The 25,820-nt window shown below is 41.4% G+C and overlaps 1 protein-coding gene across 10 annotated transcripts in view; it reads right to left on the reverse strand.

Annotated features, from left to right (window-relative positions):
• The window catches only part of PKP4 (plakophilin 4), a 95,932-nt gene that overhangs the window by 45,259 nt on the left and 24,853 nt on the right, over nt 1-25,820 (reverse strand). For 4 of the 10 annotated variants that reach the window (XM_075092677.1, XM_075092681.1, XM_075092678.1 and 1 more), the window contains exons 2-3: nt 22,533-22,666; nt 10,596-10,708 (exon numbers count right to left, since the gene is read on the reverse strand). In XM_075092677.1, the coding sequence (XP_074948778.1) occupies nt 10,596-10,708; nt 22,533-22,661 (242 nt within the window). In that variant the 5' untranslated portion in view covers nt 22,662-22,666. Of the gene's footprint in view, nt 1-10,595; nt 10,709-22,532; nt 22,667-24,006; nt 24,096-24,580; nt 24,852-25,820 lie in introns of those variants that run through there. The other 6 variants (XM_075092686.1, XM_075092682.1, XM_075092683.1 and 3 more) reach the window with 3 other exon arrangements.

The following is a 25,820-nucleotide window of genomic DNA, read 5'->3' on the forward strand; positions in this document are numbered from 1 at the left end:
AACTGAATGAATTTTAATCATTGAAAGCTGAGTTCTGAATGTTAATTAATCTACATGACTTCTTTACCAAGTATATTCTCTCCTCTTCACCGAGCACACCTGGATATAATGGGTTATTACTGTTAGACTGCTCATTAATACTTTGCTCCACTGAAACGAAGAAATTTGAAGACTATTTGACAGATACTGTGCATGCTGCCACCAGAATTCTCCTGCTACCTGACCATGAAGTTTTACACTCTTCACCTTTTACTTTATTTCTCACAACTTCTGGAAACTCAGTTCCTTATGATGAGATGACACCCTTCTGTGGTGCTAGCAAAGGTAAAAAGGGCTAAGCGTACAGAAATACTTCACTCTTAAATACACAAGATTATGAAGAACCCCACACGTACCTCTCACCAGCACATCTGGCTAACTGACCTTTCTCTACATGTACAAGACTTATGAACCATACAGATTGCTCTGACTATGGGTTGTAATTAGAAAGCTACCACATGAACTATTAAACTGGTTGAGAATTTAACTTGTTTCTTATTATTTTTGCAAAAATCCAGTATCTACCACCTACTGACTTCATAATCTAGTTTTGTCACTTTACAGATGAAATGTTTTGAAGTTACCAAATGTTTCAGCTTTGATAAGTAAGTCTAATCATTTACAAGCTGTCCTGGTGAACAGGGGAGGTCCCAGCCGACTGGAGGCTTGCCGATATGACGCCCATCTACAAGAAGGGCCAGAAGGAGCATCCAGGGCACTCCAGGCCTGTCAGCCTGACTTCGGTACCGGGGAAGGTCATGGAGCGGCTCATCTTGAGTGTGCTCACCAGGCATGTGCAGGACAGCCAGGGGATCGGGATCTGGCCCAGCCAGCATGGCTTCATGAAAGGCAGGTCCTGCCTGACCAGCCTGATGGTCTATGATCCTTCTATGGTCTATGATCCTCCTATGACAGGGTGACCCAACCCGGTGGGTGAGGGAAAGGCTCTGGGTGTGTCTGCCCGGGCTTTAGCAAAGCCTTTGGCACTGTCTCCCACAGCACTCTCCTAGAGAAGCTGGCAGCAAATGGCTTGGATGGGTGGATTCTTCACTGGGCAAACATCTGGCTGGCTGGCCGAGCCCAGAGAGTTGTGGTGACTGGAGCTAAATCCACTTGGCAGCCGGTCACAAGCGGGGTTCCGCAGGGCTCAGTGTTGGGGCCAGCCTTGCTTAATATCTTTATCAACGATCTGGATGAGGGGATCAAGGGCACCCTCAGTGAGTTTGCAGGTGACACCAAGTTGGGCAGGAGTGTCAATCTGCTCGAGGGCAGGAGGGCTCTGCAGAGGGACCTGGACAGGCTGGATGGATGGGCCGAGGCCAGCTGTACGAGGTTTAACAAGGCCGAGTGCCGGGTCCTGCCCTTGGGTCACACCAACCCCAGGCAACGCTGCAGGCCTGGGGCAGAGTGGCTGGAAAGTGCCCGGCGGAGAAGGCCCTGGGGGTGCTGGCTGACAGCCGGCTGGGCATAAGCCAGCAGTGCCCAGGTGGCCAAGGAGGCCACCAGCCCCCGGGCTTGTGTCAGCCCTGGTGTGGCCAGCAGGAGCCGGGCAGGGATGGGGCCCCTGTGCTCGGCCCTGGGGAGGCCCCACCTCGAATGCTGGGCTCAGGTTTGGGCCCCTCGGGACAAGAAGGACCTTGAAGTGCCACCAGTGATAGAACGAGAGGGAACAGCCTCAAGCTGCGTCAGGGGAGGTTTAGGTTGGATATTAGGGAGAATTCCTTCACTACAACAGTGGTCAGGCACTGGCACAGGCTGCCCAGAGAGGTGGGGGGGTCATAGCTAAAATAGCTAAAAGCATAGATAAAATATCAGACATACGGTCATGTACATGAAAAGAATTTTCTCTTCCCTTCTCAATCTGCTTTGCAAGAGTACAAAGAATAAGTGACATAAAATATTACACTAAGGGCATATAAAATACATACACTGAAACACTAATTTTTCAGCCAGTAACACAAATATTTGCTAACTGAAGATGGCCCACGCATACCAACTCTGCTGAAATCGATTTTGTAACTTTTGGGTTTTTTTATCCTTTCCATTTTTCCTCGCTTGTAATTCGTAAGTATCTGGATTTTTTGGATTGGTTGGGTTCCCTTTGCCCTTCTTAATGTCATACCTTTTCTTTGCCATCTTACAGCTTTAGTTCAAAGCTGATGTCTTAAGACACAAACTTGAACCAGCTGCCAATCTGGAAAAATAATAATCAGAGAAATGAAAAAGGTTTCATATTAAGTCCTTTAGAAAAAATAATGTACTAAGTATCACTAGTACCATTTCACAGTCTTCAAGGGACAGATCTCAGGTAAAGCCTTTCCAGCTTTGGACTTCCAAGTTAGAAAAGGAGGTCAGCATTCGTCCCAGTTAAATGGCTACAACAGCTCAAGGACTCAGCCACCCCTCAGAGGCAGACCTGGCCAGTCGAGGCCACAGCCAGGTCTCTGGCAGTAGCTGTGTGTGGGATAAGAAAGGCTACAGGAACACATCTAAAATTTAAGAAAACTGTAGATTTCTAATTTTTGTTAAGATGTCTTAAGCAGTATGCTATTTTTAAAAAGTTATGTAAACACAACTATGATCTTCAGTTCCTAGACTGGACAGTTAATTTAAATTCTCGGTGCTACATAGATCTTTTGCAGGTATTATACAACAAGAAACTGTTTAAGCCTATTATATTGGCAAGTATTCCACAAGATGAAATGTCAATCAGTACTGCTTGAGAGAAAAGTAATGACATCCATTGCTTAACTGCTTAAATATACCACTGTTGTCATCAAAAAAAAGCAACAGCTGAAAAAATAAAGTATTATTTAGTAAATATTTCTAAAATGGTGAAAATATGTAAAAAGCTAAACATAGAATTCTGTTACCAAACGTACGTACTTCACACACATTCCTCTGGTATCTTAGTTTGCTGCTTGGCTAAGCTTTCACCATTGGAATACATCTGTTCTGTCCGGCACCCAGTAGCAAATGGTTTACTCCCAGGGATTTGTGCTTGCTGCTTAGGTGGAGCTGCCAGCCAAAACTTAAGTGCCTGCTAAGACTGAATGTATTGTTTTACTTGTCCTTTATCTTCCATTTTAAATATCTACAGCAAGAACGTGTTTGCAATTACCTGCAGTACAAACGCTTAAAGCTTTGTATAACTGTAAATTCTTGGTATAGGGCAATTTTTCTAATAAAATGGCATATATGAAACTCCATAAACTTATAATACACATTACAAGCAACTGGCAACCATCAAAATCAGTATAACAAGATTTCCTGGTTTTGCTTTTCTTGTTGACACAGGTTAGCAGAAGTTTTCACAAATATTTTAACTAAAAGAGGTAATTTTCTAATAGCTATCTTCTTGATGTCACTAACATGCCTAATTCCTGCACCCACTCTGCTAGACACTGTACAAAGTACCACAGCCATCTTACGTCCCCCGCACAAAAACTGAACAGCTCTGCCACCAAGAGCAAGCGGTCCTGCGACTCACCAGGAATCTTCAGCTGACTCAGGCAAGCACTAACGCTCTGGGTACGAATCTAGCAAGCTGTAGTTGGAATACTACACCTGAGTGTGGTCACCCATACCGAAGGATGCTAGTGCAGGTTGCAACCCAACGCTGAGAAGCGACTGAGGCTGCCAAGCCCCGCAGCAGGCAGCCCCGCAGAACAGCTGGGCACAGGAACAGCAGCCCTATGGACCTCCAAACACTGCTGCCACCCTCCTGTCCTACACCGCCTGACACCCCGCACAGGCAGCACTGTGACAGCAGTAACGGCACACCACCCGTCTCCAACGTCTTCCTACCGGTACCCCACAGCAGTAATTCAAGCTGCAGGTCTCTGGCATGTTTGACTACCTTCAGAAAGAATTAACAGTCCTTCAAGTATTATTTTAGCTACACGACGTACTACAGTAACTACTGTAACACTCCCTGCCCTTTCAGAACTTCAGGCATTTTCAGAGCGTGAGGTTAACACGTACCACCTGATCGGTCACAGCTGTCTGCTGCAGACTTCAGGTCATCTTGCACGAGCAGTTACCAGAATTCAGCTACACACAGTCACTTACTGCACCTCAGTGCGTAGAGTGCGGTAGATGAACATTCACAGTGAAAACAACAATCCTATTTCGTAGCCCAGTTTACTATTGGGTGAGACAGTAAGTATTTCTATATGCAGCTGAAGTCAATATTAAATCATCACTCTCCAGTTTATCATGAGAGCAACTCATCAGTAAGCTACAATTTTTTTTTAAATATTTGAACATCAGCAAATTGCATAAAACCCCAAAATTCCTTAATGCTAGTGGCATTCAAAAGCTTTGATGGAATTTCAGAAAAGCTTACAGTCTAGGTAAATGGAAAACTAAAAAAACAAATAGTGGAGCTACAACAAGAAACTTAGCAAGTTTCACTCATTTTTTATACAGACATGCGAAAAATAAGCATTTCTAAATTTCTGTGGGCTCAAGACAAATGACAACACACCCTGAAGTTTTAAATGACCAGCTGATGCTGCCTGAGTGCCACAGGAAATATATAGCATTCAGCATCAGAGGCTTAGAATGATGTCTTATGAATCTTAAGATCAGTGCTTTTGATCCCCCACTACGCTGAACATCTTAATTAGCCTTATGAAATGATAGATTGATTGGAAATATTGTGACTTTTTAGGGGTTAGAGTAGGGGCCCCTGTAATGATTCCTGAAGTCATTTGGTAAAGCTGCAACCTAGAAAACACGCAACACACATTGTATACACATCAAAGGTAGCATGTCCACCTTAACCACTAATGAAACTACTTATAAGCATGATTCTGACTGTATTTACATTCCCAGGACTGCCTGAAGACCTGAAGTAAACAAGTAAGAAACTGTCCAAACCAGAAGGGAACACGTTAATGGAAACGTCTGTCTAACATGTAGGTACAGTGAAAAACGCAAATGCGAAACCGGCTGTGAAGAAAACATGAAAAAATCCTGAAAGTGTGCTGATGTTACAGACCAATGGTTCCGCTCTTGTTTTTCCTTCTTTTTTTCCCTTCCTTCCCCCTCCCCCACCACCCCAGGGCATTAGCAGAAATGGAAGCTAAGAAAAAATAAGTTCATTTCCTAAGAGAATTCTAAAGTAAGGGCATTTCAAAGTTCAATCAAACTGTAAAGACAGAGGAGGAGACACTCAGTGACACTGTTTTAGAAACGGGAAAACAAACCTAAACGATCCATTCTCAAGTTCTGGCATTAAGGTCACAAGATATCATTACAGCCTAAAACATAGTAAAATAAAACCCAAATCTTTATATGCAATTATTTGTAATACAGAGAATAGAAACTCTACAGCTAGATTAAAGATTTATAATCCTGTAAGCAGTAACTGTAACGCCTAAACCAACCAGAGGATGGACCAATTTCTAACTAAAGGAGATGCCTTCATTCTGCAAGAGGGATGGGTACACCTCCTCCAAACGTCCAGCATCGGCAGCTGTCAGGTGGCCTGCTGACTCCAAATTTTATCTAACACGGCGAGTAGTTCTTAGCTAGCTACTAATGACAGAATTAATCATAATTTCTTCTAAATTGTTAGGATAAATGGACAAAGTACCCAAAATATTCTTCCAACAGTTCTATGATGATCAACTAGGAGATCTTGATTTAAAATTTTTCATTATTTAGCTAAATTCTGTTGAACACATTTTAGCCCTGCTTTTATTTTACACTGAAGCTCTACAAAGGAAATTAGGTATATCTTGTCTTATTACTTTTAAATTTAATGTAGCCCTTCAGTTGATTTGTTTTCAAATTTCAATAAGTGTAGTATTAGTGTAAACAAACAAACAAACAGATCAATAATTTAAATTACTGACATTCCTTCTCTCTTCCTGCCTTGAAAGCACATACCAATTCTAAAGGTAACTTTTACAGAGCTTATAATTTGCCATGAAAGTTTGGTGATATCACATATTGCAATGTATACAAGCGATTTCAAATATACCTTTCTATTCAAATATTTGATACGTCATACGAACAAAATGAAGCTAGTTTCTGTAAGGATAATTATCCCCAGATCAGCTCACTGTGAACAGTCTTGTCAGGATAAGCTTGCCGCTGCACGCCATGGAATGCCCCGAGCGTGGGGGCGGCACACAGGTTGGAAGCGCCTTGCATGTTACTGCTCCTCAAGTGCAACGAAAGTTACACGGCTTAACACAACGGTGTGATGGCTTTCAAGCAAAACTACGTGCTCTGTTTACACTCTTTATAAGCATTCTTCCATTTTATGGGAAAAAAAATGCGTGACCATGAAACGCAATACACGGCCACCTCATAGAAAGCTTACAGCCTTCAGTCAGAGTGCAGTATTTTACTGAATCACTTGGGATTATTTCCTACTGCTACAGAAAGTGCACGCTGAATTTCAGTTGGCATTGGGAAGATTATCTGCTATGTAAAGCAGAGAAAATAAACCATCCTAGCAGCTATGAAATACATTTAATTTTACAAAACTCAGAAGACATCAGGTAGGCACATTATTACCCAAACTGACCGTTCAGTACATGAAGCGTTAGCATTTTCTGCATTATTTACCGTACCACCAAAGGGGCTCGCGTTCTGAAGAAGTCTAGTGTGCCGCTTATCTGCTTTTCTTTTGTTAAAGTGCTTGTGACAAGCTGCTACTACGCGTGCAGTATTTTACAATTAAATTAGTATGAGACTTTTGGTTCGCGAGGTACAAACAATGGATAACTCGCGAAGGTAATCAGTTGACTGAGAGAGTCATACAGCCAGCTCCCACCTGAGAGGTTAGGCAATGCGTTTTATAAAGTGAGCCTGACTACTGACCCTTGATACATATTGATATCTACCTGCATGGGCACCTACTCCAACACACCTGGCAGCCCAGAACTGAATCCAACTGAATCAGAAACACTACAGATGGAAAGTTGCTGCAGTGCTGTATCTGCTTGTATGGGAGGCTGAACAGCCCAGTGCCTTCTTCATAGAAACCTGTGCGTGTTATAGCACGAAAAGAAAGTAAGAAGATGCAACTGAAACCTCGCATTGCTTCTCCCATCTTGTAGCGTGTAACATGGGTAAAAATATTTAATACTTATACGCAACACTAATCATGTATCACTTCAGGCTCTTAAGAGGTTTGAAAGTGTATGGGATGCCATGAAAAATCTCAGAAGTGCTGAGCACAATGCCCATTTATAAAAGTAATTATGAGGAGAAATAATTTTAACAGGCAAGTAACCTACAGGTACACAAAAATAAGCCATATTGGAATCCAGGGCTGCAGCTGATCTAGCGCTTCCTTCTCCACCCATTACACTACAACTGCCTAGGATCTGCAGATCTGCCCCTGTTCTCATCTTTCACACTCCTCGTAAGAGAACAAAACAGCCAACTACTCCTGCGTGTTGCCTGCACTTACAGTACAGTTGTAGTGCAGGTGGGCAACAGGCTAACAAACCTAAACCACAAGTACCTTCTGTGTCTTCCTTTGTTCATGTGTACAAAGCAATACAGGTATTAAGAACTAGCACCAACAGAATGAACCACGCTTCTGAAGTGAGAGTCCTTCTCAGGCACACTCAAGCAGGTGACGGTCTGATCACTGGTGCCTACCTCCAGCTGGATTGATCCAGGTACATCCGCACGGCCTGCCCTCCGTACTGTGCTAGCGCTTGGGCTCCCAGCTACGAAGCCCAGCTGAGAAGCTACATGTTCTAGCTGCAGAGAGGTTTAAGCTGGTTGACGGTACTGACATGGCGTTTCCCCCTCCCCGCGCCAGCTGTTACCACAGCCTCCCGTGGGCTGGCAGGTGTGCAACTGGGTGATGAGCTGGCTCAGAGGGATGACCCGACCGACACCCAGAACAGCCTGAAGCCCAAGCTGCAACTCCCAAGACAGGCGTGTGCTGCCGCAAGAGTACCTGTGGCTTCATTCAGCATCTCTTCTGCAAAGCAGCACCACCTCCAGGCCAATGCCGGCTTGCAGGAATCCACTTCAGAAGTGGGTAAAATCAGAGGCATTGCTACAACCACCCAGGCCACCAAAGCCTTCAGCTGGACCTCCGAGACGAAATGCTCCCAAACGTTTTAACCACATTAAAGGAGATTAAAGAGCTATCTCTGAAACAAAGCACTGTTGATTTCCTCAGGGACAGAAAACTTGAACAAAGGATAAAAATAAAAAGGCGTATGCATCTTATGGTTTAGTTTTGCTTGCTTTTTTATTTTTTGTCATAGTTTTGGTTTGGGATTTTTTTATATTTAAGACGATCAGACAATTCTTACACCTGGCTAGGAGAAACATCATCTTGCTCTCTACATGCTTAACGCCTCTGTGTTTCTGGGAGCAGGGCGTTAGCTGTCTGTGACCAATCTCTCAACCCAGCATTTAGTTTCCAAGCTTTTTCTCAGTGCCCCCTTTGTGTTTACTTAACTTCTTGTCAGCCTTAGCAAAACATTCACATCACCTAGTCTGGGGAGACACACGTACCATTTATGTCTATAAATCTTGCTGCTGTATTTGTGTCTGCTGTGATACTGCTTTAAGAAATTGTTTTACCTTGATTCTTTGAACAACTCTTCAAACTACACTGGAAGCAACTGGTTGCGAAGCAATGAAAGCATCTAATTCAAATACAGATTCCGCCCCCCCAACCCAGCTTCTCACTCATCTCTTAAAGGGAACAGTGACATTAAAGAATAAGTCAAAAAATTAACCAAGGGCACACACGTCTAAGAACATATTCTCCAAACCAAGTTTTAATATCCTGTGTCCCTCAAAAACAGGTGATACAGCATAATAGCATTCTTATCTATACCGGACCAGACTCTGCTGGAGTAAGAAAATTTAGAAAAACAACAACAGTGGTCACAATACAGAGGTGTCTGTAAGAACTAAGAATATAATTAGGCTTTAATTTTAAATGTGCAAAATATTTTATTAATAACCACAGAAAATTTATGGCCCAGAATACAGGAGCTTGAAGAGTTTATGTAGACTAACAAGTATACTCGTACCAAAGCATACTACAAACCAACTTATGTGCCGGTATTTTCTTCCCCAAAACTTTCATTACCTTTCTTTACACATATAAACATCATTTAGCCATAAGGAAACACCCAAAAGAAGAAATGACTCCATGATGCTATAAATTATGTTTTCCACCTTGGTAAATGATAGTATTTGAAACAAGTATGGGATCTATCTTATTGTGTAGATACTGGTAAATGTACATTATTTCAAAAACTACACAATATGATTTGTGGGATAAGCTAACTCTGGTGTTCCTTGATGTGAAATGCTTTGGACCCGGGATGTAGAAAAACCTTCTCCTTAGTATCACTCAGTCAAACTCACTCAAAATGAACATTCAAGACTGAATGACAGGTGGCTGGAGGCATAAAATAACTTAGGCTTTCTACTTATTCTTCCATAGAAATCTAACTTTTTAAGCTTTCAAACCAAAAATCTGAGCAACAGCTGGAGAAATATGCAGATCTAGAGGGAAGACAGGCAAGCATGAAGGGTATAAAACAGTCATCTTGTCCAAGGAATATTTCTGAATATTTCAAAGTTTCTTAAACGAAAGTTCTCATGCGAGGAATAATGCTGCCACATGACAACTCAGGTCAGGTAGTGCGATGTACTGACACCACCTGTGTTAGCTGCTACGCCGGATTTTTTTAATTTATTTGTAAATAACTGCCTCTTGTTTCTTAAGTTTTTGTAGGAAAACCTTTCCATTTAACTTGCAGAAATATTTATTATGGCCACAGGAAGAAACATTTCAGAATTATACCCAAGTATATGGCTGAAAGAATACAGAAACAAACAGTATTTAAGGCAAGAAATTATTCTGTAACTGGAAATGCAGGTATAAATGAACACACTGTTATCAAGGCTTTCAGAATCAAAAGCTACCAAACATTTAATGTGGTTGAGATGAATGAGTGCCCGAACACATTTAGAGTTAAAAAGTTTGCTAAGGAATAAAAATCAGAACACTAGTTAAAACTGAAATATTAACAAAATGCTTTGCTATAGTTATTGTCACTGTACGTAAAGTATATTAGGTATGTTTCACACTATTTAAATATGCTAATAATACACTTGTAGCAAGATGTTCCCTGAAAACAAATGTAACAACAGAAAGTATTCCAGTAAAGCTGGATGAAACCAGGGAGTTAATTCAGGAAAAAAAATATAATTGGATTACTGTATTTAACTAGAACTGTTACTCTGATACAAATATGTACAAGTCTACTGCATTTCTCTTCGGCTGAATCTTAAAAACAAACTTCAACATATTTAAAGAGAAATTAAAGCTCTATACAGTCTATTGAAAATATAATCGATGAGTAGAGAGGCCTCTTTAAACTGCCCCACAAGTCTTTACAGCAAATCTGCATTTTTTTTATACTTCAGATATTAATGGAAGGTGAACAGCTATCAGTGAAAATATATGTATGTAGGACATGAGCACCACTAAAAAGCGCTTTAATTTATGGGACATATGAAAGTAAAGTCATCAGGACTTGTACCTTGTGCTGGCGATACTTGGTGATTCTGCTCCAAGCCTACATCTTTCTAGCTGATTAGCCACAATTTGCCTTTCCACTTCCAGTTCTCTGGTAAGTCTTTGAAATTGGAGCTCCTGAAATTTCAAAATAAAAAGAAAAGCATTCTTGATGTTAAAAAATGGGTGTGGATTTATTCTGAAACAACCACTGTTTCATCACAATCATGTTTCTTGTTTTGACTCTTTCTTAATGGAATAAACTATTAAAAGATTAAAGTGGGAATTTAATGGTTCTTTAAACCAGTGACTCATGCAAATATTGATTTATCACCTGTTACAAAAAGAAAAACGTACTTAAGCATTTGTGGATTTTATTCCTCCTGCAGTTAAAATTTTTGTATCTCCTTCTGTTGCTACAACCTAACAAAATTGGTACCTATAAAGTCAGTCTTCGATTTCATCTATAACAGAGTTATACTGGAAAATACCATATCCTAACCTTTCCAACTGCAGAACTGCAAACCCTAAGCTACGCTATGTCCTGACTTTGGTACTCAAAACCTTCTAATTTATTATTTCAAATTGGCTGAGGGTAAAGATGTGCTACTTCACCTTTCCTGATTTAAGCTTTTTTAATATTTCTTGGTCAAAGGTACTGAACCTCAACCTTTGTAACAGGCTTTTGGAACATAACGCTCAGAGGAAGACATGGGAAATGCAAGCACTGCACAGACTGTTTGTATGTTATTAAAATCTGGAAATATTTTCTATAAACATGATACTCTGAAATGCATATTATGTCATCAAGGGATATTAGCAATGTTTTCATCCACAGTTAGCTTTTAGAAAGATTCTCTCAGAGCAGTTGTATTATTTTTCAAACTGATATTCTACATCCCCCGAAGTTTACTTAAACTGTTAAATACTATTTAAAAATAGATCAACACCAATATTTAAAAACCCGATGAAGCAAGTTTTTTATACAAGTCAAATACAGCACAGAAGCATTCTTTTAATTTTAAAGTGCAAATTGCTAATAAGGGGGTTTTTTTCCTGAATGTAAATCACATAACTATATCACATAGTAGTTGCATGCCTTGCCATATTATAAAAGTCACCTTCACTCATAGACTGTATTTAATGCAAACTGTTCTTTCACACCTTACATTACATGGAATGAGGCTTAAATACTTTGCTTTTATTAATGGTCCCTGAAAAGAGCTCTCTACTTCTTGCAGCTTGTGTACACCTTTTCAGTAAGGCAGAGCGTCATTCAGCAATGCACCCTATGGCTTCAGCAACCTGCAAGTACCTCTCTGCCTCTCAGCTCCAGTCCTGGAGGGCTTCACAGCCAGGCAAAAGAGAGGTCAGAGTAACAGTGCACTAAAAGGTACTCTAAAACCAAGATCTACCTTGCAGAAGTAGGGAATAAAGGTTTTTCTACCAGCACCACAATGAAATTACCTTCAAGATCCTCCAAACAGAAGGCTAATTAGCACTGATTTCATTAGGAAGCCAGCTGAGGGCTAAGTCAAACAGCAGTTGCCACACTGCTGAAACTACTCTATATAGTAGATGACAAAAAAAAAAAAACCACCCAAAACATACAAACAAAAATCCCAACCAACAAAAAAAAACCAAACCCCACAACCTCCTTCTGAAAGTCTGATTTGAGCTCCATAGAACACACTGGCCTGTTAAAGATATGCCCCACAAGCTACTGCCCTTCCCAGACAATATAAGGAATTGCAGACACTTCCAATCATTTCTCAGAGCTCACTAACCAAACTGAGTAAACACACCCTAATATTCCAAATACTGGCCAACCAAACTGTTTGCCTCAAGGACGTGGAACTCGCCCACTGCTGCCATGGGACCACAGCATCCACAGAGCAAGACTGCATTTTTCTACTATTCTCTACAAAGAACAGTTCAACAGAACAGAATACCCTGAAGTTCTGTTAAAAATAAACATGCAACCCATGGGAGCAGTGGGAGGGAGACGTGGTCCTCAACTTCCTCCTGGCCACCCCCCCCGTTAGGTTGGCATTCACTGTCACGCTTCAACATTAGAAAAGCTTAGCACAGTCAGTGCTCAGACATGAAAGAGCATTTTAGGGCATCTGTCCTAAACTTGGATTTTATCAAAATCTGCTTCTAGACAGAATTCTAAAGCTAAATCCTTTTAATCCTGAGACCTGATATGAAAAGCCTCATGAACATGATAACCTGCAGACCACAGCAAATCTTATGGGCCTGTACATGGACAAGAAAGTATGGATAATATCAGAAGGTTTGTACGACATGTAACTGCATCCAGTAGCAGAGACCCAGTCATCAGAGCCTGGCAGCACGTCTTAGCATGATTCAACTTCATGTTATACCGAAGAGGTGCACCAGGTACTGCACCCAGTCAGTCCGTTTAGACAGTTTGTGTTTTGGAGAGAAAATACTAAAAAGTGTATTAAGCAAAAAAAGGCAAAGACGTTTTTAAATGAGAATTTATCTTCCAGTTCTGAGTATAGATAATACACCCATCTAAAAGCTGATTCACCAGCCAGTCGTTATATGCTAATGGAGAATGCCATGATTTCCAAAAGACACTCAGATGCCGAAGATCTAAGTTTTGAAGCAAATGCCAGCAAGACAAGCTTTTCCCCAAGTCAAACATGACGTATTATACAGCATGAAACAAATATCTTTAAAGTAAACAGTATTGCACTGCTTGTTTGCAGAATATAAAACATTTACCATATGTTTAAAGCTACTTCCTCTTCCTTACTTTTAAATAAAAATTAAAATTGCAACGTCTTTGACACAAACTATGAATTTGAACACAAGACAAGCTGCCTATTGTTATATTGTGATCTTCTAATGAGATGAATAAAATGAAACATACTCCAGGCATTATTTACTTCCATTCAACCAGTCTTTATTAATTTGCCTTTTCATGACAGGCAGAGGCAGTAATGAAAATAACATTATTCCAGAAAAGATACTCTTAATACATGCTACAAACGCACATTCATCTGCGCACTCTCCTCCCTTTGTTATCTTCTCCTGCACTCCACCACAGGCCTTTACACCCGCTCAAGTGTATTTCTGCAGGAAGGCACTTTATAAGGCAAATGTCACTAGGCACCTTTCGCCATTTTGCGTTCCAGAATGAAAAAATTACAGAAAAAATTACCAAATCCTACAAAAAGGTTGACACTGCCTAGAAAGCCTTTTTAAAGTGAATCAATTAAAAAGGAGCACGTAAGAAAAGAAACAGGAGAAAGCTCCGGTTCCAGCACTTATACTGGCAGAAATCAGATACACAAGAGGGAAAAGAAAATCTGGGCTTGTCAACCAAGTTTACGTCTACACGATCACAGGTTTTTAAACTAATTTGTCACATGCTTGTGTCCTAAAGGTGCTTAAGAGATGAACCAGATAATTGAGAACATCAGAAAAATCAATAATGATTTACATCTTACAAGTGTAAAACAATTACAGGTTTAAAAGACAAAAAGCCCCACTGAAACTAGAATGGCCAACACAAGAGAAGCCTTCTCTGAAACACTGATGTGTAACAGCCTTTTTGAACTTCAGGACTTGGCCCACTCAAGCCTATCAAGGTTCCTCTGGATGGCATCCCTTCCCTTGAACAAATCAGCTGCACCAGTCAACTTGGTGATACCTGCAAACTTGCTGAGGGTGTACTCGATGCCACTGCCTATGTCACTAACAAAGACAGTAAATAGTATTGGTCCCAGTACAGACACCACTTTTTACTGGTTTCCACTGAGGCATTGAGCCATACTGTAACTCTGGACATGGCCATCCAGCCAATTACTTATCCATCGAACAGTTAATCCAACAAACCTGTCTTTCTACAATTTAGTGGCAAGAATGTTGTGTGGGACCCTACCAAAGGCCTTACAGCAGTCCAGGTAGATGGCATCAGCAGCTCTTCTCTTGCCTACTGATGCAGTCACGCCATTGTAGGTGGCCACCAGATTAGTCAGGCATGATTTCCCCTTGGTGAAGCCATGTTGGCTTCTTCATAACTTTACATTTTGGTGCTGACCAAAAAAAGAGAAGGTCACAGTGCACTGAACTGCAGAGGTGTTAAAGGCACACAACTACTTTGCCATTTTAAAATCTTTCTGATGCTTAGGAAGATCCAATGCATTTTTGCAAGTGCAAGGAAAGCAGCAAAATCAATTCACCTCGATTTTCTAGCCTGAGTAATCACAGAATCACATGCGTGCAGTCCCTGGTTTCAATGAAGTAGCAAAGTTTACATACTTTTTGAAACAATGAGTGCTGACTTTTGTATGTCTCTCTTTAAATCTAGTATCTGTAGCTGTATTTGATATGTCTTAAATACCTGCATAAATACATAAGAGGGATAATTTTAGGGGTATCATCTTCTTTACAGCTGGAATACCTCATGTTTTAAGCCTTTTTTTCTTTTAGCTTAAATCATCATATTATTATAGAAGACTAAGTACTAATCAGTTCTAAATAAGTGCATTGATCACCTTCATAGCTTTTATACCAGTCTGGATGGATTCCTACCACCACGTTTATCTGCCAGAGCGCATACTATTTATTGCAGGAATCTTTTTGAATTTGTTTCTCTAGCCAGCTTCTCTGAAAGCAGTGGGAGAGCATGCTCCTCGAACAGGATGCTCCCATACAATGCTGGCTGCTAGCAACACAGAGAAGCTGCTGCCCTAGGCAAAAATCACAATTAACAGATTTTTATAGTACTGGCTTGTGACCAAATGACACGACAGGAGTCAAATAAAACAACTAATAAGCTGTTTTGGTTTGCAGAACATCTATGTAGCAAGAACATACTAAAATTATAGACGTAGGTTACAGAATGCACCGCCATACTGCATCAAAAGGACCAACCAAATCTTTTGAAACACAAACCACAAGGCCTTGGCCAGTGCTACATTTTTTCCAAATTATCCAATATATAGAGGAGAAAAAAAAAAGCTCTATAATTCTACTCACCGGTTTAGCAGTAACTAATCACCTTACAAAACTTCAGGTTTTTTATTCATAACCTAAATTCCACTGCAAAACCACAGACTGTTTTTCTTATCACAAAGCTACAAAAAATGTCAGCTTTATATACAATTACATATAAGGCAGAGGAAGCATATGCATGGTTCAAGAAAGAGAAGAAAGCACCTTGCTTTGGAAAGGCATAGTTGAGACTGCAGGCAGACAAGCTTCCATGAGTGAAAAACAACACTCATCAAATTTTAGAGCTGTGTAATTTTTTCTTCTGGGGGCTGAAGTTTCTGGAGGAGGGGAAAACCTTGCATGGGGTGTCGATGTTGTAGTGTACATGCCAGGTGACCAACACCAGCTCTTACGTGGCAAGCTCTGCATGCCAAGTGGTAATATGTCCACAACGATGTCAAGGTCTCACTCAGGAAGACATTTCAAGGCCTTCATCGCCACAGGATACAGGTGAGACAAGTTACCCCAATCCTGAAAACAACATCCTCTTTTCACTTGAAAGCTCAGTACCTCTGACAGGCTTGTGGCTCCCTGGCAAGTGAAAGTAACTGCCAATACACCATGCCAGGCCATTAACAGCAAATATTTGAAAACAGGTAAGTAATAGGAATGTAATTTGGATGACTGACCATGAAGACTGTCATCCTCCTGCTTCAGGCTTTGGATAATAAAAGGTTTAGAGACAATTTCGTGCTTTCTGTCTACATCCCATTATGATACCATGTCACACAGATCCAACATTTTCATTTTTGTTAACAAGGAACTTTTCTCCCTCAGTAACAGGGATGAGAGTGAGGAGTCCGCATTCACAACGTTGAAAAATAAGTCACTTCCTTCCTGCCCTGTTGTGATTTGAAAACCTCTGACAAAACACAGATAACTTTAAACAAACGATGATTCAATTGGCTAACTGAAGGTTTTCTGGTGACAACCACGTAAGAATCAGCAGCAATGGCACAAGTGGTGAAGACAACTCATGAACTGTTTTTGAATGGTACCTGCCTGGCTAGTCAGACCAGGATCGGGCAAGTTGGGACAGCTGAGAGAGGTGATGCCACTGACAGAAAGATGCACCTCCTGCAACGTCTTGGCTTCTACCGGTCCTCAGTGGTTGCTGAGGTAGCAGCAGGGCTAGGATGCGATGTTATTTCAAGGTCTAGTAACACTGAGACATGCTAAGTTGCTTCAGTTGCCAAATGTCACTGTCTGTGAAATACTAAGAAGGTAATTGCAAGATGAACTATGAAATATTTTCCTAATCATAAAAATGTTGCCTGTTGAACAATTCAGTTGAGCATCTTCCAGTAGCTGATGATCTAAGAAAGCACAGCCTACATTTGAAAGGAATGCTTTTACCTTGAATTTACCATTTCTCATTCAACTGCATCATACAGCGCAGACACACGCAGCTCCCACTGCCTATGAAAGTTCAAATGGTGTTAAAGAAAAGGCAATTATATTTTGGACATTTTTACAATACAGAAGTGCAACAAAGAAGAGGACAAACAAAATTAAGTTCATTTACACCTTCTTCACATTAACCTCCTGCACTGATCTATGCAGAGTGCTACATGTTTCCACTTGCTGTAATTTGGAGCTAGATCAGGCAACTTAAAACCACGCTGAATTCTGTATTTTTTCAACATGAACATTATACTGTAGTGATATAATATTTAAACTTCCTACCAGAATTTATTGAGAAAAAAAAAGTGTACTTTTGCTTAACCATATTAGATCAACCTTAATGTTTTCTGTAAAAATAAAGTTTACTCACGCACACAACTGCATTTGCATGCTTTCAGTACATCACTATCCTCCAAAATAGAAGACAAAAGATAAAAAAACTGGACGGGGTGAAGAGAATCGCAGATTACAGGATGTGAAATGACACAGCTACAATTATTGGCTGATCACACATACTCTGTATTCAACAGCAGCAGACCATTAAAGCCCTTAATACGTTTATGCCTGCATTGTTCACTAGTCTGGTAAAACAGTTTAGTGCTGCTCTAGCTGATGAGGGATCAAAATGTAAGCAATTAATAGAAAGCCTACTTAGTCAATGGTAGAAAGGAAGAATGGCACCTGAGGTATTCACTGACTACATCTGAGCGGCATCCTCTTTGGAAACGGTTTGTTACTACGCAAGGTTGTTTTAAATTGGTGCTGAAGCGAAGTATAATGTTCTGCCAGCTGGTGATTAGAGTTCAGTTGCTGCTGAGGAGATAGGCTGGTAATCTGAACATAAAAGTGTTATAAAAGGTTTAAATACTCCAGTATATTTCAGGGGTACCCACAGTTCTAGGGAGGCTCTTCTTCAAGGCGGGTTTCAGCTCAGAAGCCTAACAGTACAACGCTAGAAAGAAAATACAATTTCTAGACCTTCATATGAATAAAGGACTACACAGAATTTTTATAAAGGAAATGAGTTACTTGTTTCATCTGAAATAGAAGTGGCGTATGTTTTGTCCTACAATAAGAGCCTTGGGAAGTGGACTTCTCAGACTTGATTCACCAAAACTGGAAATGCTTGTAAACAGCAGAGACAGTAAATGTCAAAGTTCTGGGGTTAAACAGGGAAGAATGACCTATGCAATTCACACAATATTAAGAGAGCTGGGAAAAACCCAGTTCTTTCAGTCATTCAGAAAATGTTATCAAAGATTTTTGTTTCACTCACACAGAGCTTGGAGGTCCATTTAATAAAAAGTACCACCTTCATTTCAGAACTGATACACGTTTATCCACCTAACCCATCACTAGCTGCATGCAAATCAGAATTTCGAAGTGAGACTTCAACGTTTGTGCGTAATTACTGAAAGTGCATTTAGAGTTTCAGGTATCTTGTTGAAACGACATGCCTACAGTCAGAATACAGCATACTTGATGTAAAGCACTACGTATGTGAATTGGTGAAGAAATCTCCCAAACTTAATATCAAAATACTGTCATTCTAGTCAAGATGCAATAATAAATTCTTTGCTATATGGAGAATGCATTCTTTCCTCCAATTCCATCTGAAAAACTTAAGGTTTTTGCCTTCCCCTCCTTCCTCCTGCAAACCCGACAAAAAACATCTCAAGTATTACGTAAAGAATTCTGAACTTCAACAATAAAGAAAGGAGAAAAGTAAAGTGCACACTTTCTAAGGAAATCATATGGTTCAATACAGTAACGCAAAAGGAAAAGGTTTTGCTGAAGTGTTGAACAAAAGTGAACACTTCTAGGAAAACACTTAGGAAAACCCCAGAGATTTATGATTTTTCATCCAAAAGCATATCCAACCATACTTAACTGTCACCTATTTACAAAAGAAAAGCTGAAAAGCTGGCTATCTTTAGGTGTCAAAGCCAACAAGACCAAAGAACAAACAAACTAAAAAAAAACCTGCCACTGCTGCGAGGGCCTCTCTCTTAGCAAAGAGATTAAAACCAGCATATTCACATTACTTTTCAAAACTGGATCGATGGGCAGTTTTTCCTGTGAGACCTTTTCTCTCAGCCCAGTCACTGAAAAGGAAAACTAACATGCTAAGCAGGAAATTCAATTCCGAATGATCCCATTTAATCTTGCCAGTTCAGCAGCAACTCATTCCAAACTCTGCAGCATACGGCTTGCACATGTAAAGTAGCGATGGTTCCACAAATCTATCTGGAGATGTTGGCAACTAGCTGCCCATACATCCCCCACCCCCTAAAAAAAGTTACTGCTATGATGCTGCCCCTCCGATTCGTAACAACTTGTTATTTTAGTATCAAAATAGTCAACTTACTTTTATTACGGATAAGAGACTCCCTACAGAACTCAACTACACTTCTATCCAAGTACGCCCCAGCATTCAGAAATATAGACATATGCATTTTAAGGCTTTAGTTTTAAGTAAAACTTGTTTCAACATTTCCGAAGATACTTCTGTCCATTATAGCATGGAAACTTTGTAACATTTTAGATGTGAAATACAAGTTTAAAAACAAACAAACAAAAAACCCCACCAACAAACCCCCAGAAAATCCACCTCCAAAACAAACCCACAGGAAACAACCCCCTCCCCAAATTAAAAACCCATAACCCGTCATCAAATCCACTAAAAGAAAAAAGGCCAAAATATGTTTCAGCTTCATTAGAGTTAGCCTTAAGATTTCCCTGCACTCAAAAAGGAACTCCTCTAATAGAGATGCAACTTACACCATCAGCAAGAGTCAGTCCTTCCCTTGATTTTCACCCAGAAGTATATCCACCAGTGTGTCCGCAAACTGAATAACTTCACCTGGTAAAAGAACTATCCCCCCTACCCCAGCCAAAGCCCGTGGTGGTTGTGGTGGTAGTGTCATAATTTATACTAATTAGGGATGTGATTTCACACTAAAACAAACTTGAGCTCTGTCAGAAAAGCACAAAGCTGTAGTAATCTAAATTTCTTCACAGATTGCACTTGTCCTGCACACATTATTTCATAACACTAAAGCGAACTGAAATGTCTCTTTCCTAAATATAATCAAGGGAGATTTACACAGCTGCCTGACAATTTTGTCTCACTGAGCACGTCCCCTCAACAGTCTCTCTAGTCCCATAAAAAAAGTTGCTTTAAACTGATTTGGGGTCATAGGAAAAAGAAACAAATGGAGAGTCTATTTAAAGTGGCTTGTACGGTTCATAGGCTAATCAGTGCAACTTTATATATAATCACATCTATGCCACTATAGTAGAAAGCTTAACAAAGTCATTCAATAAATTTATCTTCAGATTTCAGAACTATTGTAGTAATTTTAGAAGTTTTTATTAAGTTAAAATCTTGCACAATTTGACAAGTAATAATAAAGGCTTTGCTGAATTGTGTTGCCACTGTAGTAAGTGTTTCTGAAGTAAGGTAAGGTGTGGCAACTCTATTTTACAAATAAAGACCTACTGCAAATAAAGAGAGATTCCTGTATAAAAGGAAGTTAGGCCATAGCAAACAGCATAGTAGTTTCTGTTCAGGCTTAATAAAGTAAATAACCGCACTGGAAAATATTCTGTTCTGGGCTTTCTGCCATACAGGAAGGGTGTTGAATATGTCAGTGTCCATAATTATAATCAAGAAGAGAAAAATACCAGAAAGCAACAGTTCAGCTCTTAATTGTTTCACATTATCATTTTCAAGAGTGAAGTACAATTTACATCTTCCTCCTCCTTGTATTCGTTCTAACATGCCTCTACATTTTAAAGTTAGGCTACTGTTCTGAAGTTTGTGTTTCACTAACTATTAAACACAACTTTAACTTTATTTTTTTCCTTCCATCAGAATTGAGTTACTTAACAGTTCACATACTTAATAGTCTTTTTATAAATGGAAAGGGGAAGAGGTTTTAACCTCCTTTTTAAAATGAATATTCCATTATAATTTTTTTTCTAAGAACAAGATAAAAACGTTTCTCATGTAAAGGGGATGTTAACAAATGCCTTTTTACTGTGCACTTATCACGTATGAACCCAATACAGACAACGCTGTCGTAATTGTGCGTCCACTTTAAGCAATGACGACGGCATCAAAACCACACAGAAGCAATCCTGGACAGTCACCACAGCAATAAGACTATTGGCTGGTGATCACTAGCAATTACAATACTGCCATTTATTGCAGCGCTGCTCATCAACCCAGCTACCATTACGAGCATGTTCCTTGTGAACTGCAAAATAAAATGTACCACCTTAAACTGACCAGAAATGTACTTTATGCAAATGAGTTCTAATTGGCATTTGTGATAAGCTAAGATGGCACAAGGCAAGCCATGATGAGGGGAGACTCACTGTAACTCAGATGACTGCAATTATTCATATATCAATAGCCTCCAGCAGTAACGTCCTCCACAGTGGAAGATTCAATATTAGTTTTAATATCACTAGGAAATAGTTAGGGTTGCTACTGTCATCTGAAATACTTGTGGAACTATTAATAAAGATCCAAATTTCATCATCCTGCAGAAAATTTTCATTTTCTTCAAGACTGAAGGTTTTATGGATACGAAATCTGTTGATGTCAACACCATATAATCTAATCCTCACCTTTTCTTTTTAATATTAGCATGGGATAACATGGAAGAACTAATATATCAAGTGTTTGCATTCAGAGTTAATATCCTAAATTGAGTACTGATTTATCTTAAAAGAATTTCTGAAACAGAGACAGCAAAGCAGATTTATTCTGAAATTCAGATGTTACAATTTATGCATTAAGCCAAGAAAGATCATTATTTCTGATTCCAACAATGAAAGCCAAATTCTTACTTCTCTGTGGTTTTTTTATTTAAGAAACCAAACCCAAAAACTTTAGTTAGAATGTTCCTTTGTAAAACCGCAATTTTTTTTCTCCTTGAATGATCTTCACAAAATAATGCTGAACTTGATTTCAAAAACAATTTTATCTACCCCATGAAGACTATCACTAAGACACATGTCTATAAATGTGTTGCAGATTTAAAATATATTACTACCTTGGTATTGATAACTACCACCGAACTCAAAGTTTAAAACCTATTCTGTAACAAAATACAGTTAATCATACTGAAACCTTCATGTGCAGATTTCTGTAACACTGTACACAGCCTTGCAGAATCTACAAAAAGGACTGGTTCTCAATGTTGCACCAATTCTACACTAGATTTTCTTTTTTTTTTTTTTTTTAAAGAATAAACCTGTGTTTCAAGTCTGATTTACAACAACAGTGCATACATTCCAAGGGATACAGAATGCCATAATGATGCTTCTGTTCAATGCAATTAAATGAACGCTTTCTATTCAGATTACAACACTCTGACCTACAAAATATACTATGCCAATGCTAGGCCACACATCTTAGTACCAATGCTGTTCTTTCCCAGCAGTGCAATAAAAGACAATGGTTAATGCCACAATGCACACCGAATTTCTCAATTGCCGAAAACAAAGCATATACCTGTTCCTTTACAGAAGCTAAAATGGTAGTGGCAGTAGTCTCTGGTTCCATGCCTGGGCCTGTGGAAGCTTCCGGTGTTGTCTGCGGCAGCCCCTCCTCCACCATCGGGGTCTGCTCAGGGGCTGGCATTTTGCCTGCAATAACAATATTTGAAAATAGTTTACATTTTGAGCCAGTGACGTTTAAGAAAATTCAAGTTTTCAGGATTAGAAATTAGCTTTTTTTCTAAATTCTTTCCAAACTCAACCAAATCAGCAGAGAACTTTGTATTATTAATATCAACGTATGTTGCTGTTACCGTGCTTCACCTTCACAAATTGAAATCAGGATTACATACAGAACGTGAGGGTTGGGCAGAAGCAACCAGGTAGCACGACATTTCAAGATTATTTTTAAATTATTATTTTGCGGTAGTTACTGAAGTAGCAAAATCCAAGATGCGTGAAAAATACTAGTGTTGAATGTTAAGAACACCAAGGATTGGTAAAAGTTTACCACACGTGCAGTTTTTAGCATAGAAGAATGACATGTCACAGCAGAGTGCTCTGCTGTCGGGAACAAACCATGGAAGAGATTAATTATGGTAATAAAAAGTTAATGGGAATAATGCTTCTAGTGTTCTTTTTGCAAAAGAGGAAGCTAAAACACTGAAGTTAAACCAATTGCCCCAGGCTACAGGTAGTGGAAAGGACAGGCAGGATTAACGTTAAAGAATCCCAAGCCTCATTATCGCAGAGGCAGCACACTAACAATTCCAGTACGTGTAAAAAAGTCAATTCATTTGCTAAACTACAGAAGTCACCATTAACTAATATTATAGAGATAGTTATGAAGTGCGGTTAATACTTTGAGAATAGCAAGGAGGTGGTATTGACATGGCTTCTGCACGTATAACACGCTTTAATTTCCTTCAGAAAAAATAAAATAAAGCTTATGAGATCCAATGTTAAAAGTAGTCAATATTTCATTTTAGATTTTCAGAACAAATTCAATACTCTTGGAGGAGCCATATGAATGGCAGCTTACTTCCCTTCATTTCACAAGGAGCAGCTTACACTGCGGACAAGCTCCAAGGCCAGGAATGGACCCATAAGATCTCTCAGCCCTGACCTGTTTTAACCATGACCATCCCTCTCCACCACCTGCCTCCTAAGTGCTGAATCGGCATAAAGCTGGGCACACACTATCCTAGAACGACACAGGACAGTGTACAAGACCAGTGGCCATGCTATAAAGCTTGCACGTTTCTGGTTTGGTTGGAAGAGTAGTTTACACTCATGGAGTCACCCTACAGCATGGCTCGCCCTCTAAGGACTACTTCTGCGTTGGCACCCATACGAAGAGGCTGAGTACAGGCAAAGCACTGTGCTGTCAGAGGACTTCTATGCTACTACCGGCAGCCTTGGGCAGAAGAGATGAGTGGAAACCAGAAGAGAGATGATGTGAGAAGTAGTACGTTCAGCGGCACATGTACCATGACAGGGACAACTTCTGTTCAGGCTTACAAGCCACTTCAAGTGCGTCAGCAGGGGGTCTTTACTAACCACATTATTGTAGCCTGCTGAAAGAGCTGCTAACCAGGTTAATGTGCGGGTTCACATCAGCCATGGAGGCAGTCAAACAACAGCTTCAGAGAAACTAAAGCGAGATGAACGATGAGAGGCAATGGAGTAGTCATGGGGGCAACGCAGTGCAGAAGCCTGGTAACCCATCAGCTCCTACAGCTACAAACGGAGAAAGAAAAGCTGCTTCCAAAAGCATGTCAGAGCAAGAGCCACACTCGGGCTCAGTTACTTCCTGGAGAGCCTCTCCCCGCCACAGTGACCGACTGCACAGGGCATACAGGGAGACGTCCATTAACCTGAGAGGAGCCTCTGTAAACAGCCCGTTCTCACCTTACATCCATATTGTATTTATCTTCTAGAATGAAGAAAAAGAAATTGCACAAATACCACGCTGCCAGGTTTCTGGCATCAAGACCGCAGAGGCAAACCTGAGCACACTCGTTCAGAGACAGAGAGAGCAATTCCTTCTCCTCCTTCCCTCACCTCACCATCCAACAGGGCAGAGCCACCACCACGGCAACATAAAGGCCATAAAGGCTGTGCCGGGCTCTGTCCTTCTCCCAGTTTAAAAAAATATGAGTCCAGAGTACGCGTTTCCTTCTCTCCACCGCAGTGACAGCCCCGCAGCGCCCCAGCAGAGCCTTTCCCCCAGGCCAGTCTCGCCTCGCCGCGCCCCGCTCCCGGAGGAAGAGGAGGCCCGGCCACCGCCGCGCCCGCCGGCTCCAGCCTGGCACCGCTCCGCACCGCCGGCCGCGGGAGGCAGCGGCCCCACCTGGCCCACGGCCTCCGGCCCGCCTCGCCTCCCACCCGCCCCTTCCTGGCGGGCTCCGGGTAAACACACTCTTCGCTTCGGTGCCGGAGGCGCGGCGAGAGAAACGGGGGAAAGGGAAGAGAGGGCGACAAAGGAAGGCACCGGGCGGGTGGCGGGCGGAGCCGCTCCCGACGGGACCGGGGCGGGGGGGGGTCGGGAGCGGGGGCTGCCCCAGCCGGGACCGGGGCGGGGGGCGGCGGCCGCTTCTGACAGGACCTGGGGGTGGTGGTGTCGGGACCGGGGAAGCGGGGCGGGGGGCGAGGGGGCGTCGGGAGCGGGGGCCGCTCCCGACGGGTCCGGGGCGGGTGAGGTCGGGAGCGGGGGCCGCTCCTGCCGGGCCCGGGGCGGGTGAGGTCGGGAGCGGGGGCCGCTCCTGCCGGGCCCGGGTGAGCGGGGCGGGGGGCGGTTGGGAGCGGGGGCCGCAGGCGGCCCGCCCACCCGTCCGGGCAGCGCGGGGGCGGGGAGCCCGCTGCTTCGTGACTGGGGAGGGAGCGAAAGGCAGCACGGCCGCCGCCTCCAGCCACCGGAGCCCTGCCTCTGCCGGAGAAGCTAAAATACAGCCAGTCCATTTTTTAACAACAAAAAAAGAAAAAAGGGGGAAAGAAGAAGAAATAAAAAGGCTAACGGCCCTTTCTTCCACTATCACTTTAGCAGACGCAGCTGATCTGAGGCTCTGCCTGGGGGTATGTCTCAAGGAGACCGAGGTGGGTCTTTCTCACCTGGAGCAGAACATATCTGTTCTCCCAGAGTTAAGAAGTGATGTTACTCACTGCTCGGCTTGCGACGTACCACCAAGTGAATAACCAGCCACGTCTGGCTCTTTTTGAAACAACATTTTTATTCATTTCAAGCTTGCGAATACAAAGGCTGCCACACTGAGATTTTTATAAGCCAACCGTAAGCCTGGCATAT

The sequence above is a fragment of the Phalacrocorax aristotelis genome, chromosome 5 (assembly GCF_949628215.1).
Source record: "Phalacrocorax aristotelis chromosome 5, bGulAri2.1, whole genome shotgun sequence".
Lineage (NCBI taxonomy): Eukaryota > Metazoa > Chordata > Aves > Suliformes > Phalacrocoracidae > Phalacrocorax > Phalacrocorax aristotelis.